At 36.6% G+C, this 15571-nt stretch overlaps 1 protein-coding gene across 5 annotated transcripts in view; it reads left to right on the top strand.

Moving 5' to 3' along the window:
• Positions 1-15571, top strand: part of RPRD1A (regulation of nuclear pre-mRNA domain containing 1A) — a 69746-nt gene that overhangs the window by 21226 nt on the left and 32949 nt on the right. For all 5 annotated transcript variants that reach the window (XR_826089.1, XR_826090.1, XM_010849750.1 and 2 more), the window contains exons 2-6: positions 8923-9052; positions 11854-11960; positions 12040-12137; positions 14579-14705; positions 14814-14989. Coding sequence is in view for 3 of the 5 variants with exons in the window: in XM_010849750.1 (XP_010848052.1) it covers positions 8923-9052; positions 11854-11960; positions 12040-12137; positions 14579-14705; positions 14814-14989 (638 nt within the window). In the remaining 2 variants the exon portion in view is untranslated. The remainder of the gene's footprint in view (positions 1-8922; positions 9053-11853; positions 11961-12039; positions 12138-14578; positions 14706-14813; positions 14990-15571) is intronic.

The following is a 15571-nucleotide window of genomic DNA, read 5'->3' on the forward strand; positions in this document are numbered from 1 at the left end:
AAAACCAGAGTCTGCCTACTTTCTGCTTTGTGCTTTCACCTACACCTCTGACTTTACGGGGGGCTGTCCCCCACTACCTCTCTCTGAAAAAAGAGTTAGCTTACAGTTCCAGTTAATACTCCCTAGGTGTGACAGTGTTTAACCTACAAACTCCTTTGGAAATCCTCTGGCCTGCCTGAATAGGTTTTTCCGGCCACATGTGATTGTTCAGAGCCTCCCAACTGTGAGAGGCAGGAGATGTTGTAAACTGTCTAAACACAGATTCTTTTGAGTAGTTAAAAGATTGATTTGAAATTGTATTGGTGAAGGGATTTTCACTTGTTGGGCCAATGTTTGCTGCTAAGTTTCCATATCCCTTACCTGCTGTGTCCCTGGCAGTGTATTGATTAATATAATTGGTGTAAGTAGTAGCTTTAATGTTTGTAACCTGGGACCCTTGAGTTAATTCTTTTTCTTGTTGTAGCCCACCACACCTTTGCTCTGTAGGAATGCAGCTTTATCTAATGCTTTTGGAGGGTGGCTCCTGACCAATCACCTTTAGAGAAAAATAAGTTTTCTGAAGAAAGCGTCTTAAAATGTTAACAGGCCTCCGGGCCAGAAGATGATGCAAATCACCTAAGCTTTTGCATATGATAAGTTTGCAGGAAGAAAGCCTGGCTTGCTGCATGACTCTACCCCTTCCCCCATTATCCTCTGTGCATAACTTAAGGTATAAAAACCACTTTGGAAAATAAAGTGCGGGCCTTGTTCACCGAAACTTGGTCTCACCATGTCGTTCTTTCTCTTACCTTCTGGCTGAATTATTCAGCCTCTTTTCTCCACTGAATTTCCTCACTGAGCTATCCTTATTTCAGCCTCTTTTCTCCACTGAATTTCCTCACTGAGCTATCCTCATTCTATTACTCTTTATATCTTTGATAAATATTTAAATAAATAGGTCACCTATGCCGTCTCTCCTTCGAATAGCCTGGATCAGCCGGGGCTGGACCCCGGCAGGTGGCGCCCGCCTGGCTTGCTGCAGTTTCTTACTTTTATCATGACAAGATGTTACAGGCTCATCTTATGTAGTTCCTGCTTTGGTTAATAAAACACTATTTAGGGATTGTAGTAGGTGTTGGTTGATTTTAGTGCATTTCTCTGAGTGCATTTAATTACTTCAACACTTATTTCATTGGTAAATGGGGATAATTACTCTGTAGGGTTGTTTTGAAGATTAAAAGAGATATGTAATTAACTTTTAGAATAGTGCCTAGGTCTTAAGTAACTTAGTATTATTTTAAAGATATTATTTTTAGTAGACCAAAAAAGTTGTAGTTTCAGTTCCACTCTATATGCATAATGTGAACAGTGTGACATGTATTCTTCAGATCTTTTCCATTTTGCATTGTCTTTTATAGTGGTACAGTGGTCTTGGGTGAAGTTTGTGCTTTGGAAGAGCAGCAAGTCTGCACTGCTCAGGAGCCCTTTTCAGTATGTGGCTCACGTGCATCATTTAATATATAGCTCAAGTGTTTCCCTGTTATGACAATTCTATTTTGGTAATTCTGAATCCCCTTTAGATTCTTGATCTTCCCCCAAAGTAAAGCTATCTACTGTGTGTGTGGATATGTTTAATTCAATAATATGTCTTAGATCTCTTTCTATATTTGTATATAAATCTATTTCAGTTTTTAATAGCTATAGACTATGGATTATATGAATATATCATAATTTATCTAATTCTGTCTTTTGTGTTGTTTCGTGAATATCCTTCATGGTTTTTTGTGCATTTATGAGAAGATACCACAAGATAAAGTCCTAAAAGGGAAATTTGCAGGGTGAAGGGATTTATGCATTTACATTTTTCATAGGTATTGCCAAATTATTTTTGTAAAAATTCACACTAATTTAAATTTTAATCATGTTTGAAGGTATTTAAAGAGGATAATCTTAACTCATAATCTTGCCAACTTTAGTGTCAGACTTTTGTCTTGATGGCTTTAATTGATTAACATTTATAGTTCTTTAACCTTCCCATTCACACTGTGCTTATTTTTCTGTGGGGTTATGATTTGCAGGAACTCTAGAATGGAGGAAGGGGGAAAGGAAAATATTTGAAGTGAATACATTGAAAATAAAGAGTAGCTGTATCTGTAAGAAAGTTCTTCTTTTCATAATGTGAATTTGAAGTTGAGGTTTCTGAGAATAGTGTAATTGCATTCCCCTTTCAGCTGGGTGAGGTTAAGACCAGAAGCTAAGTTAGTAGAACAAATAATTACAGACATAAAGGTTTAGCCTAAAATTTATTGATTTAGTGAATGTTGAGTAAATTATGACTTAGCTGCTGGACTTGATTCCATAGATGAGCCTGACAATTGTTACTTTTGATGGAATTAGTTGGGAAGCACAAGATTAAATAAAAACAGTTAAATGGTTGGAATAAATGCTCCATAGGAAAAGTATGAGGTGGCATGAGAGCATATCAGGACTGCCTCACCAGTGTGTGGTGGGTGGTCAGAGAAAAACCAGAGGAACCCGTTTCACTGAGGTCTAAAGCAGGAGTAGGAGTCCAGGAAGTTCGGGCTTGAAGAAGGAATAGTGTTGAGGTGGAGTTAGATCTTTCTGGGCCTTTGGTTGTGTTAAGGATTTAAAATGTATGTGGAAAATCTTGGGAAGGATTTTAAGCAAGGGATGGGCTACCAAAAGTCTGAAGCATCCTGGCAGTGATACAGGAATACGCCGGCGCTATCCATTTTTCACCCACCTCACCTGTTAAGAAGCAGCTGTCTGTGTCTGACTGAACTCTTTGTCCCATCTGGGATAGATAGAATCCATTCAAGAATCACCTGCTGGTTTTGCATTTTCTGTGGCAAAGAATATTACTAAGTAGCTTCTGCCTTATAACCACCTAGCCATCCATATGAACATGTTTTCTGGTCTGTGAATCAGTTTATCTCGGAAATAAGTGAGGCTGTCCAACAATTAGTACATCTTTAGTAGATTTTTGTTTCAAGATAATGGGTTTTCTCATTTCCTTCTGTAAGAATTGCACTGATACTCATTATTTTGTGTGTATATGTATACATGCATGTGTATGTAATATTTTTTATTTTTTTTGCTGCTTCTCTATATAGAAGACGTCTCTTAGAAAGAAAATTCTTAACGTTTATAGATAAAAAAATGTTTTTAGCTAATTATTGTATTTATCAGCATTATCATCTACTGTGGTTGTAAATTTCAGTCTCCATAAAACAGTGATTAAATTAGATTATAATATTCTGTATCATATCAAAGCAAGTAGGCATGTGGTCTGAACAGTGTAAGAAAATAAGTAATGATCTTACCATTACCTTGCTGATTATGAAGAAGTAAAACTAGATTTTGAATTCATTATGAATTAGACTAGATGTCATTTCTGTAATCCTTTGAATAGGTTTGTTTCTTTTTCTTAATTTAATAGCCTGGTCTCATCTTTTTGAAGCTTTGTAACTGATCTTTTTTTGAATTGTTTGTGGGGTTTTTTTTATGATTTTTAAAATTTATTTTTGTCGGCTGTGCTGGGTCTTCAGGCTTTTCTCTAGTTGCAGCAAGCAGGGGCTACTCTGTAGTTGCTGTGCTTGGACTTCTCATTGTGGTGGCTTCTCTTGTTGCAGAGCATGGGTTCCCCGGTAAGTGCTTCAGTGGTTGCAGCACTTGGGCCCAGGAGTAGTTGTGGCTCCCAGGCTCGTAGCTGTGGTGCTTGGGCTTAGTTGCTTTGAGGCTTGTGGGATCTTCCTGGATCAGGGATCAAATCTGTGTCTCCTGCTTTGACAGGCACATTCTTTACCACTGAGCCACCAGGAAAGCCCTCTTTGTGAATTACTCTGTAACTGTTTCTTACTTGTGTGATGAACTGAACTTGCTTTGCCCTTTTTTGAGGTATATGGCACCCCACTCCAGTACTCTGGCCTGGAAAATCCCATGGATGGAGGAGCCTGGAAGGCTGCAGTCCATGGGGTCGCTGAGGGTCGGATACGACTGAGTGACTTCACTTTCACTTTTCACTTTCATGCATTGGAGAAGGAAACGGCAACCCACTCCAGTGTTCTTGCCTGAAGAATCCCAGGGACGGGGGAGCCTGGTGGGCTGCCGTCTATGGGGTCGCACAGAGTCGGACACGACTGAAGTGACTTAGCAGCAGCAGCTCAACTTTTTAGGTAATACTATGTTTTCACAGATTAGCTCTCAGAATTTAATTATTATTTGTTTTGATGTACCTGTTCATATACAAGGGCCCTGGACAAAGGGCTATGCTTAGTACCTGTGTATGTGCGCACACATGCTCAGTCACATCCAACTCTCTGCACCCCATAGACTGTAGCCCACCAGGCTCCTCTCTCCTTGGGATTTTACAAGTAGGAATACTGGACTGGGTTGCCATTTCCTTCTCCAAGGGATCTTTCTGACCTAGTGATCAAACACATGTCTCCTGCATCTCCATGAATTCTTTTCCACTGTGCCACCTGCATCATGGGGAATGCCAGGCTGGATGAAGCACAAGCTGGAATCAAGATTGCCGGGATAAATATCAATAACCTCAGATATGCAGATAATACCACCCTTATAGCAGAAAGCAAAGAAGAACTGAAGAGTCTTGATAAAAGTGAAAGAGGAGAGTCAAAAAGTTGACTTAAAACTCAACATTCAAAAAACTTAACATCATGACATCCGGTCCCATCACTTTATGGCAAATAGATGTGGAAACAATGGAAACAGTGAGAGATTTTCTTTTTTGGGCTCCAAAAATCACTGCAGAAGTGACTGCAGCCATGAAATTAAAAGACTCTTGCTCCTTGGAAGAAAGGCTATGACCAACCTAGACAGCATATTCAAAAGCAGAGACATTTCTTTGCCAACAAAGGTCCATCTAGTCAAAGCTACACTTTTTCCAGTAGTCATGTATGGATGTGAGAGTTGGACTATAAAGAAAGCTGAGCACCAAAGAATTGATGCTTTTGAACTGTGGTGTTGGAGAAGACTCTTGAGAGTCCCTTGGACTGCAAGGAGATCCAACCAGGCCATCCTAGAGGAAATCAGTCCTGAATATTCATTGGAAGGACAATGCTGAAGCTGAAACTCCAATACTTTGGCCACCTGATGCAAAGAACTGACTTATTTGAAAAGACCCTGATGCTAGGAAAGATTGAAGGCAGGAGGAGAAGGGGACGATAGAGGATGAGATGGTTGGATGGCATCACTGACTCGATGGACATGAGTTTGGGCAAACTGCGGGAGTTGGTGATGGACAGGACAACCTGGCATGCTACAGTCCATGGGATTGCAAAGAGTCAGACCCGACAGAGCAACTGAACTGAACTGTGCCACCTAGGAAGCTTTATGCTTAGTACCTACAGGAGCTTAAAATTTTGTCTGGTGAGGTGAGATATAAGAAAATGATTTCTCGCAATATGTTGACTGGTCCTTATTTGGCTTATGCTTCACTGGTACAAACATAGTAGGGCACACACAGACTAAGTGAAGTGAGGTGAAAGTCAGTCAGATCCGACTCTTTGCCACCCCACGGACTATACAGTCCCTGGATTTCTCCAGGCCGGAATACTGGAGTGGGTAGACTAACTGCGATGTAATACTGAGTTTATGGTTGCTGTCAGTGTTGGTATCATGTATCAGTGGAGAGAGAATTTAAAAAAAAGAACTCACGTAGTCACATGACCTATCTTGTGTCAGTTTTTATGTTGCAAAGTCCTGATTGAACACAAAAGATTATTTTTGGTCTAAACTCAGCATGGCACACAGCAAATATTAAATAAACATGAGTTAAACTGAATGGAAGATTGGGAAAATTGGTGTCTTTACAGGGAGCCCTATGAACAGTAAAAACATAGGAATTGATTAGGTCAGACCCATTATTTAGCCTTATATTCTGTTGCCAATAAAGTTGTTTCTTTAAGAAATTATGAAATGGCTTGTTTGCCCTGTTGTTAGCTTTGTGTGTTTTAGAAACAATTTATGGATCTGTTATTTACAATTTATAAAAAAATTCATTTGGAAATAGTGTGATTTCTTCTGGAATTGCTTATTGTAAGCAAGTAATTTGTTCCATTAGTTTATTATTTGTTCTACATGAAGTTTTAAATGGCAGTACATTTTTTCTCCCTGAAAATTTGGAGAAGGGTATAATTTATGGCAGTTTCCAGGTAGTTCTCATATTTTGGTGTGGTTTCCACCAGGGAAAAAATGAAAATAATGTCTTGGTATTTGGACCCCATACTATAAAGTTGTGCTCCTGGTACAGAGTTCATCCTTTGGAATATACTGGAAAATGTATGTTGAAATCTTGTAAGTTTTTTCTTTAGTGTACACTGCAGAAAATGATTCTGAATTATTTTCAAGAGATTAATCGCTCACAAATTTTAAAAATTATAAAATATATACTTGAAAATTTTTGTGGTAAAATAAACATAAGATTGAACACTTTAATCATTTTTAAGTGTGAAGTTTTAGTGGTATTAAGTATATTTATACTGTTGTGCAACTGTCATTAACATACATCTCTAGAACTCTTTTCATCTTATAAAACTGGAACTCTATCCCCATTAAACAGTAATTCTCTGTATCTTCCTCTTCTTAGCCCCTGACAGCCCCCGTTCTACTTTGTCTATGAATTTGATTATTCTAAGTACCTGATATTTAAGTACCTGATATAAATGCAGTCATACAGTGTATGTCTTTTTGTGGCAGGCTTGTTTACTTAACATAACGTGCTCTGTGTGTGCTTAGTCGCTCAGTCACGTCTGACTCTTTGTGACCCCATGGACTGTAGCCCGCCAGGCTCCACTGTCCATGGGGATTCTCCAGGCAAGAATACTGGAGTGGGTTGCCATGCCCTCCTCCAGGGGATCGTCCCATCTCAGGGATGGAACCCAGGTCTCACTCACTGCAGGTGTATTCTTTACTGTCTGAGCATTGTAGCTCGTGTCAGAATGTTCTTTCTTTTTCAGACCAAGTAGTAGTCTATTCGTATTTATATACCACATTTTGCTTATCCATTCCTCTATTGACAGACACTTGGATTATTTCACCTTTTAGCTGTTGTGAATAATACTATTAACATTCTGAAACATTTTGGTTGAGTTGCTGTTAAATCTTCTCAAAAAGTCATACCCACTTTCATTTATGACAGGAGGCATAGTCCAGTTGTTAATGTTAAGAGGAAATGCTTTGGAGTTGGACTTTTAGAATTCAAATCATGACTGATCTCTTCCTGGCTATTTTACTGCGGGCAGATAACCTTTTTGATGTCTATTTTTGTTCAACTGCCAAATGCAAATAATAATGATACTTTACATTATTTGGATTAAATTAGGTTTTATATATATATTAAGGTGCTAAAAACAAATTTGAGTATTTAAATTCTTTTTGATGTCAAGAATGCAAATACTTGGATTAATACTTTTAATATTTAGATTAAATAAGGCCTTTTGTTTGTGTGAGGTTTTCTGTGGGCAAAGGTTAGGATTTTTTTTGTTTTTTTTAACGATAAGGTTGAATACTGGAAATTTACTATTATAATCTTCATAGGAAAGGGTCTTGGTATCTTAATCAGTTGTCCTCTATGGTTTAGCTGACCAGACAAGAGCCAGAAGAATTAGAAGTTGGTCTCTGTTATTACCATCTCTCCCTTTATCTTTATTCTGTGCCAGCAACTTTCAAAAGCCCAGTAATTGGTAGACTGCAGTCAATGGGCACTACAGGTTTGTAAGGTCTGATCAGTGGTGACTCAATATTTTACAGTCTCTAAAAGAAAAATGTGAACTCAAAAGTGGCTTAAATTTTATATTAAATACTCATATCTTGAGGACTAAATGCTATATGGCCAAATATTTGCCTTAAATCCAATAAACTGGCCCACGTAGTACACTGGATTATAAGTCCTTAGAGTAAGTCCCCTACACCAGCGTAATGTGGATGTCACAAAGTATGCTGTTCGTGAATATAACTGTACAACTTTGAATGATTCTAATTCTAGTAAAATACTACTGTGAAAATAGTATAAGAGGTTGTGTTCAACTAGTTTTTCCACATATATATATATGAATTTTAAGTCATATTCAGTACTTTTATGCCACTTAACATTTAATCAGTAAAAATGTATTCTGGTTATCATACCCACAGAATATTGTGAGTAGGGGCGTATTTTTGTCAAGATAAATCAGTTATTTAAGGCCATGTAATCCAAAATGGGAGGACATCTAAACTTTGTCTACTTGGTTTCTCTAACATTTACTCTGTTAGCTTGACAAATATTTATTTCGTAAGTGAAAAAATCTGTAATTGATCGAAGTAATGCCTCTTTCAACCTGGCTTACATTTTGTTCTCTTTTGTTTCATGGTAACTTAATGATTGATTTTTAAATCAGTATATGTATTGTCAATAAAATAGTCATAAGTTCAGTTAAGATTTAAGGTACCATTTTAATAACATGACCAATCACCATCTTATTTTAAGTGGCTGTATTTCATGTAGTGTTTAATAGTTTTAATAAAATTTGGTACAGAATAGTCACAGAAATACATTTTTACACAGATGTGATGATTTCCATGTATAAAACTTAATTTGTAACTAATGATAAGATAACCAATCAAAGATAAATGGTTTAGATGACTTAGTAAAACTGTAAGGAAATATTGGCTACCTCTGCCTCATGAGTTCTCTTTTTTCTCTTATGTGAGTGATCTTCAGAAACAATAGAGTAGTTATCCCTTAAAGAATATTGACTTGCTGAATTTAGCAGTAGAATAAGAAGCTAGGGTTGAACCTAATATACAAAGGCTAGTAAGTTTGTTGTAGTTCTCAAACTGCTTAATTTCAGTTATTGAGAAAATTTGTCTCAGTTAAGTTGAGGGTATTTTAATTAGTTTGTTTGTTTGTTTGTTTTCCAGCCAAACCGAACAGGAAGCTTACTTTTCTCTACCTAGCTAATGATGTCATTCAGAACAGCAAAAGGAAGGGGCCAGAGTTTACAAAAGATTTTGCACCAGTTATAGTGGAGGCTTTTAAGCATGTTTCAAGGTATGATAATTGTTTTGGGTACTAGGTAATCTGTTGTAAATGTCTAATATGTCCTTTTGCTAAAACTTGTCTTAAGACATTAAAATAAAAAAATAAGTTGTATTTCTTTGAAGTTTTCATTTGAGAAGACTTACCAGTGATGGCATTTATAAATGTGTTAAATACCTGTGTGAAGGAAAAGGTTTTGCTTAGGTGGGCATTTGGAGTTCACCTGTTTCTTTAGTGACCAAAAGCAACTGCCATATTGAAATGAAGTTTATTAAGAGTGAGTAAGTGTGTTGAATTGAAAATTTGTGTGCTTATAATGATCAATCTTCCAACTAGTATTTCTGGAAAAACTTACCCCTTTCTGTCGTATTGCATATAATGATTTTAATGTTTTCTGGTGTGTGGGTATATGTCACAACATTTTTAAATGCTTTGTTAATACAGAATATTTAAAATAATCACAAGCCTGTTGAAAATTTTGCTATAGAAAAATTCTGAAGGTAGAAGTCTGTGCATTTAAAATGCTTATTTCCAAATATTATATGTAGATATTTGGTAGATTACTGGGTAAACATTGGGGTAGGCAATTACATCAGTCTAATTTGTAGAATTCAGTGGTGAATGATGATCTGTGTTGAATGAATGATTTAAGAATGAAAATATACTCACCACATGCCCTGAAGTTTAGTCACAGTAGATTTTTTTTTTTTTTTTTAAGAATTACAGAGTGTGAAACACTGCTGTATGTTGCTTTCTTAAATTAATATTATTTATCCTTCAATTTAGATACTGTCTATTACCATCTTTTCAGGTGCTGGTGTTTCTTAGAATTTAGTCCAAGGCCTCCTGGTGTCATATTCTTTACTAGCCCTCTGGGTGATTTCGTACATTTCATATATTTAGTTATTATCCACACCCTAATAGCTAATAATCTTTGTTCCAGTCCAGTGTTTTTCCTTTTTTTCTTGTAGGTATATCCAGTTGCCTATTGATTTCTAGTTGTATGCTTCCACACATCTGAGACTTAACTGTGTCTCTTAGTGAATTCACAATATCCTTCCTCCCTGTCAAACTTGATCCTTCTCTACGTTCACTTTCTTGATGAATGGCAACTTCATCTATCCTGATGCCCCTGTGAAAAATTAGGTGTTATTGGGAACTCTCTGTGATACCGTGATTTATAATGTATCACACTGTCCTTTCTCCTTCACTCGCTTTATCCCATATAGTACATATAGTTCTCTTGGTTCTTAGGCTTCCTGTCATTCCAGTTACCATAATGTCATTTCTGTATAATTGCAGTAGCCTCCAGTGTTGTTTAATCCATCTAGGAAACTGTAGCCATAGTTGTAGAATGGACTATAACAGTCTTTTGTCTTTGAGTGGTTCTCGTTTCTCTAGAGGTCAGGTCTGAAGTCCTGAGTAAGCCTTCAGGTGTTCCTTCCCTGGCCCAGTCTACTTCTTCAGACTTGCTCACATTTCTCCTCTTCCTCCCCGCCGCCTCCCCACACTGTAGTTTATGTAGTTTAAGTTAACTAAACTTTTAGTTCTCTCTGGCTTGGGCTTTTTTTATTTATTGCCTCTTCCTAATATTCCATAAAATATTTATTGACCATCTACTTTGTGCTGGTCAGTGAGGATACAATAGTGAATGAACTATAAAGTTCTGTTCTAGTGGAGCTTAAATTTCAGTGGATAACAGAATAATACAACTGAATATATCTAAAAATGTCAAAAAAAAGAGAGATAAGTACTACGAAGAAACATAAAGCAGGGAAGAAGCTCGAGAGTGTGATGACACTTATTTCATGAGGTAAGGATTGACAGTTTGGGGGAACAGAGACTGAAGGGAGGGATGAAAGGGGCCATTTGACTAGCAGGAAAGGATCCTGGGTAGAGAAAACTCGAGGCAGACACAGTGAGACAGCCATGTGCTGGGCATATTTGAGGATCAGCAAGATTTGTATTTAGAAAATGTGGTCTAAGAGGTAGCCAGGAAACAGAACATGCCCAGTTTGTGGCCCAGGGTAAATAAAGTCTTTGCTTTTTTCCTTGGTATAATTAGTGGTTCTTAGAGGACTGAGAGCAGTATGAAATGATTTACCTTAGTAGAGAATAGGATGAAGGAGTAGAGCCTGGGAAACCAATGAAAAGGCTGTTACAAAAATCCAGTCAGGAGATCATAGTGGTTCAGTCTCCAGTGGGAGTGGTGAAGGTGCTGGGAAGTGGTTGGGAGTAGGCTGTTTCCCACTTCTGTGTGTCCAGTCTTCCGAATTCAGAATAAATATATCATTTTTTCAAATACTCTTCCTCCCATGCCTTTCCTTATCTCTCTTGAATTGGGCCATGTCTCTGTTAAACCCATCTTTAACGCTCTGTTCTCTTTTGTGGCTCTTACAAATAACAGCTGCCGTAAAGCTCCATTTGTATCTCCATTGTCAGAGATCATACATTGATCAGTAAATATTTATTAAATAAGCCTCAAAATCACCTATTGGCAGTCTTCTTAGCTTTATGTTCAGCCCCCGTTAGGTTAGAGGTACTTTCTTGATAACCCCTTGTCACCAGTACTAGCACTTTCATCATTCTTTTTTAATTTTTTGCTCAGTAGTATGTCTCTGAGTTCTTTAAGGGAAGCAGAGAGTATGTCTGTCTTGGTCACTTCACCCTTGAACTGCTGGTCACATAGTGAAACTTAGTAAACATTTGGGCAGCTTTTTTCAGGGAATGGGTGACCATTGTATTTAAAATCACCATTATCTTTGCAATGGCAACTGTGCATTTTACTGTTAATGTTTTTATCTTCTCTTTAGTGAAACTGATGAAAGTTGTAAGAAGCACCTTGGAAGAGTGCTATCTATTTGGGAAGAAAGGTCTGTTTATGAAAATGATGTATTAGAACAACTTAAGCAAGCTCTTTGTAAGTATATAATCTTTTATCATTCTCTCTTCATTGAAATGTGTTCTCTCATTAAAAGTTAAATGTTCTTTCATCTCAGATGGTGACAAGAAGCCTAGGAAGCGAACGTATGAGCAGATAAAGGTGGATGAGAATGAAAACTGTTCCTCTCTAGGATCTCCAAGTGAACCACCACAGGTAGCAGTTTTTCTCTGTTGAGGGAGTTATATTTCTAGTATTTCATGTAGCCATCAAGCTTTACAAATTTTGCTATTTTATTTCTGTAAATTGACTTATAATTCTGGGTACAGGAAACAAGCTATGTGAATAAGTCTTATTTTCTGATTAACCACTTATGTTTAATGTGTGTTGTATATTAGGCAATTATATTTCACATAAAAAGTATTTGATTGCTAGGTATAATTAGATCTGGTGAGATATCCACCATTTCAACAGTTTGTTTTTTTTTTAATAAAATGTAAGACTATTTTAATGTTTAAGTATGCTAAAAATCCATGCATAGAGATAAACAATCTTTTTAAGTATTATTGCTTTTAAATGTGTAAAAATGCATGTTAGAGTTAACAAGTATGTATTCATATAGTTTTGTGTAACCATATGGAACCATGTAGTTCCGTGGTAAAATCAGATGAATTAGAATCATTATCTTAATACTCCATGTCCTCCCAGATTGGTACAGTATAGCATTTTCTAACCATCAGATGATTCCAAAAAGACATTTTTACCTTAATTATGTGGGCATTGAGTCTTAAAGCTTCCTCCTTCTATGTTTCAAACATATAGGAGGGACAGATAGAATTTTAAAGGAGAAAATGAAGACATAGCCATACTCTTAAAACAAGGTAAATATCTTCATGGGCTACAAATGGTACAGAAACGTAACTCAGTATGTGAGCCAGAATGTGGTTCCTGCTGAGCTTTTGAAGCAGATGTGGTTTGCAGGAATTAGTACCCTGTAGAGTAATAAGAGGAGAAGGCAATGGCAACCCACTCCAGTACTCTTGCCTGGAAAATCCCATGGACGGAGGAGCCTGGTGGGCTGCCATCTATGGGGTTGCACAGAGTCCGACACGACTGAAGTGACTTAGCAGTAGCAGCAGCAGAGTAATAAAAACTTGAGTGCTCCATGGACTTGGAGACCTGGACTGAAACTCACTCCAAGAACAGTATTTTATTCCAGTTTTAATTAAAGGGTCTGACCCTTTCCCGTTCTCCCTGATGAAAGAGTAACCTAAGTTGTACTTCTAGGAGTTTCTGATGTGACTCTTCCCTAGTGCTTGTTGTATACAGTGCAATTGCTTTTGGCTTTATAATGACCATTTTCTGGTTAGTTGTATTGCTTAATTCTCAGTGGTTCAGAATGGCAAAGATTTCTCTTTATAGGATCTAATCATTTCATTCTCCTGTGTCAGGAAGTCCTAGGCTAAATGTTGTTTCCGTTTGCTTTCTTCATGTAGGAGTGTGAAGGTGTAATGAGAGTAGTTTGTAATTAAAGCACGCATACATTGTCAAAACCATAAAGCCAGGTTTCTTCTTAGAAATCCAGAAAATTTTAGAACTTGCTAAATCTGATTAAAAAATAATAATGATGTAAGTTATTTGGGGCATCATGAGAAACAAGCTTCCTTGTCATGTCATTGCTCTTAAGCTCACTTTCATTGTAGTGGGGAAATATAACAGAATACTTTTTTTTTTAATAATTGGATTTTAAAAACAGTAGTGAGTTAAAAGCACACTGGGGATGGTATATTTCTTACTAGGTTCCATTAATTCTAATCATGTTTGATTATTTGCTGTATGCTAGACCCCAGTAATAACTTTTTGTAAGGGGATAGCTTAAAGAAAAATTCGAAACTGGCTGTCAGTGTCATCTAAATATATACAGAGTTGATAATATCCTACGCTTTTCATATATGTGTATAATTTCTTAGTGTTCCAGAATTTAGGCTTAGAGATGAAAAAAAGAAAAAACGTAAAAGGATGTAGATGAGAATGGAGACTAGGAAAAAGAAAATTTACTCAGTTTTCTTTGGAATAATTTTAGGGATGTTATGAATTATGAAATATCAGCAAAGACTTGCCCATCCCTCCTAATTATAGCTGGTATGAAAACAGTGCAACGAAAATATTGATGTTAAATGCTGATTAAGCATTATATAAATATAAGTCACCAGACATATGGAACTTTGTAATATTTTAATGATCTTAGTAACAAACCATAGAATAATTGAAGATATCATATGTGAACATATATATTCCAAAAGTGCATTTCTCTTATGCTTTAATTACTTCATTGGGAGATGGAATTTGGAGGGCTCTTCTGTGTTTTGATAGATGATGATTTGTATTTTCCACCCCCCTATATCTAATTTAATACTAGAAACTCTTATGTATTAGTATAATGATAATACAATGAATATGTCATTCATAAAACTTGTATTCTCCAGGTTGAAGTTATAGCCTGCCTTCCGTCTTACCACTGTATATATTTGGCTTACAAATGAATCACATCATTTTAATAGTCAAATAGTCAGATTAAGGAATATGAATGAATTTTAAGTCTTTTATATTTGTTTAAGCTTTGCTAATTTTGGTTCTAAAGTTGTATAACTTTTTAGACTCTAGATCTCGTTAGAGCATTGCAAGATCTAGAAAATGCAGCTTCTGGTGATGCAGCAGTTCATCAAAGGATAGCTTCTTTGCCTGTTGAAGTTCAAGAAGTATCCCTTCTAGATAAAATAACAGGTAAGAAGAGCAAGTCGGATCTGAACTTTTCAGGGGGGTAGGGTAAGGAAACAGCATATGGCATTGTTTTTGTTGTGTAATACTTTTGTTATCCTGTGCTTTTCTTAGATAAAGAGTCTGGAGAAAGACTTTCTAAAATGGTAGAGGATGCTTGTATGTTGCTGGCAGACTACAACGGCAGGTTGGCAGCTGAAATAGATGATAGGAAGCAGCTCACTCGAATGTTAGCAGATTTTCTTCGTTGTCAAAAGGAAGCCCTTGCAGAGAAAGAGCATAAATTGGAAGTGCGTAACCTTTTCCTTATTTAGTGCTTGTTTGTTAAATTTATTTTTGGAAGGAGCTTTAAAATAGCTTAATATCCCTGCACGTTTTGCACTTTTAGAACATAGACCCCTTTAGACAATGGCCCAGGTAAGCTATTCCAATTAAGCTACATTAATTGGTTTTTTACTTGAACCAAATCAGTCTGCCTAAGAAAATTTAGAGATTTGGAATGATCAAAAACTGGTTGTGTTTTTAAATTACTCATGTGAAATTCCAGTAATAGTAATTCATCTTATGCTTAATAACAAAAATAATGGGAAAATAGCAGTTAGCATAAAGTCTGGTCTTAGCTACAGTAAATTATGGTTGGACTTAATTCCTGTTCTGAGTACATGCAGTCTTTTGGGTATATGATTAAGAAATAAAGACTTTTTGTTATGGTTATGCCGGTCCCCAGTTTCCCTATTCCTGAGCAGTTTATTATTTTTGCTTAGGAAGGTAGTCTTCAGGTTACCTCATTATTCCATTCTTGAATCTTAACATATTTCTACTCCACTCTCGGGTTGGACACCCCCTTAAGTAGAAGGTTATTGCTTCTTTAA

The sequence above is a fragment of the Bison bison genome, unplaced genomic scaffold (genome assembly GCF_000754665.1).
Source record: "Bison bison bison isolate TAMUID 2011002044 unplaced genomic scaffold, Bison_UMD1.0 scf7180017864286, whole genome shotgun sequence".
Taxonomy (NCBI): Eukaryota; Metazoa; Chordata; class Mammalia; order Artiodactyla; family Bovidae; genus Bison; species Bison bison.